Source organism: Chionomys nivalis, chromosome 18 (genome assembly GCF_950005125.1).
Source record: "Chionomys nivalis chromosome 18, mChiNiv1.1, whole genome shotgun sequence".
NCBI lineage: Eukaryota > Metazoa > Chordata > Mammalia > Rodentia > Cricetidae > Chionomys > Chionomys nivalis.
The window spans coordinates 38,053,957-38,055,993 of NC_080103.1; the positions used below are offsets into that span (position 1 = coordinate 38,053,957).

Genomic DNA, 2,037 nt, shown 5'->3' on the forward strand with positions numbered 1-2,037 from the left:
GGGAGGAGGAGAGGGCGGGGGAAGGGTAGGTGAAGAGGGGGCCCCGGGGCAGATCTGATTGTTTTCTAGGTGGTATATAAGGGGTTTTAAGGAGAGTCGTGTGCCAGACACGCAGCCACTGAACCACAAGCAGCTCGGCTTTAACTGGAGTGCCTGAGAGTCGCGTGCCAGCAGCCTCACGGCCAGGGACTGACTGACAGACAGACACGCACGAGCACCACAACACACGAGACCCGGGCGGGTTGCCGCGGTCGCCGGGGCTCTTGGCAAAGTCACCCAGCAGAGAGGCCCCCCGCAGAGGTGCGCCTAAGGAGCGCCAAACCCTCGGCGCTCCAAAGGAGCGAAGGACAACGCACTTGGTTCCCAACTGTGGGGACATTCCCGGACGCACACCAGAGCAGCAGCTGTGCCGTGACACATCTGGAGCGGAGTAGGTAAGTGTGCGCTCTGCGCTTCCCAACTTCGCAGGCTATTTCCCCGCACAGGCTGACTTTCCTTCGCTTTAGAGGCAACGGTTTCTGTGGCCCGCAAAGTGCAGGGCCAACTGGTGGCTCAGCCAGCGGCGCTCCTCCCCAGCTCCATTCTCGCCTTCTTCACGGGTGCACCTTGCGGAGACACGACAGAGATGCTTCTACCGGTCTGTTCTTGTAGTAAATTTCATCTGCCTCATCTTTCGCAGGATGTTCGTCAAATCCGAGACTCTGGAGTTGAAGGAGGAAGAGGAGGTGCTGATGCTGCTGGGCTCGGCTTCCCCGGCCTCGGCGACCCTGACTCCGACGTCCTCCAGTGCGGACGAGGAGGAGGACGAGGAGCTGCGGCGGCCTGGCGCCGTGCTTGGGCAACGTGGGGCGGAACCCGGGCAGGGGGTGCAGGGCAGTCCGGCGTCGAGTGCTGGGGGTTGCCGACCACCGCGGATGCTGGGCTTGGTGCATGAGTGCAAGCGGCGCCCCTCGCGCGCCCGGGCCGTCTCCCGGGGAGCCAAGACGGCGGAGACAGTGCAGCGCATCAAGAAGACCCGCAGGCTGAAGGCCAACAACCGCGAGCGCAACCGCATGCACAACCTGAACGCGGCGCTGGACGCGCTGCGGGAGGTGCTGCCCACCTTTCCGGAGGATGCCAAGCTCACCAAGATCGAGACGCTCCGCTTCGCCCACAATTACATCTGGGCGCTCACCGAGACCCTGCGCCTGGCGGACCACTGCGCAGGCGCCGGTGGCCTCCAGGGGGCGCTCTTCTCCGAGGCGGTGCTGTTGAGCCCCGGAGCCGGGCTCAGCGCCAGCGGGGACAGCCCTTCGCCCTCCTCCTCCTCCTGGAGCTGCACCAACAGCCCTGCGTCGTCCTCCGCGTCCTCCACCTCCACGTCCCCATACAGCTGCACTTTGTCGCCCGCCAGCCCCGGGTCAGATGTGGACTACTGGCAGCCCCCACCTCCGGATAAGCATCGTTATGCACCTCACCTGCCCGTCGCCAGGGACTGTATCTAGAGCCGCGAACCTCCCCCACCCAAAACGTCCTCTACCTGGCCCTCCTCCCCCATCCTCCTCCTGTCCCCACCCTCCAGGCCGTGAACTCCGCTTCACAGAGCAGAGGTAGCCCTGGCAATCGATCCTCGGCGGCGGCTGGTGCATTCAACTGTGGGCTAACTTCACACAGACCGTCTCTGATTTATTGAAGATGTGAGGATTTAGGGTCAAAGAGGATTGTGGCGTGTGGGCTTGGGGTGAGGGGCTGCGAGGGGGAGACTTCGTAAAAGTATAAAGACAGACGCTGAGAAAAGATGCCGGTGCCGTAACTAACGAGTTTGCAGAGCGGACTGGCGCTCCTCCCCTCTCTCTGAGCTGCTGGAGGAGAACTCCGTGTGAATCTCACAGAGGGAATGCAACTGGTCCCTGTGATCTTTTCACCTTCGTTTCTACATAGAGATGTTAATGTCAGTCGAAAGAAATGTATGTTAGCATCTGAATGAATTTACCGGTAATAATATTATCCACACATTTGCAATGGCTGGCATCTGCTCTATTCCCATTGCTGTCTGCA

General features: G+C 61.3%; 1 protein-coding gene across 1 annotated transcript; it reads left to right on the plus strand.

Moving 5' to 3' along the window:
• The first annotated feature begins 680 nt into the window (after nucleotides 1–680).
• Neurog2 (neurogenin 2) lies at nucleotides 681–1,717 on the plus strand. Its single transcript, XM_057794120.1, has one exon. It carries the CDS (start codon nucleotides 681–683, stop codon nucleotides 1,482–1,484), a length of 804 nt encoding a protein of 267 aa, XP_057650103.1. The 3' UTR covers nucleotides 1,485–1,717.
• Nucleotides 1,718–2,037: the final 320 nt, after the last annotated feature.

Bases quoted from the DNA above. Each gene is read 5' to 3' on its own strand.
- Neurog2 (XM_057794120.1), top strand. From the start codon at position 681: ATGTTCGTCAAATCCGAGACTCTGGAGTTGAAGGAGGAAGAGGAGGTG.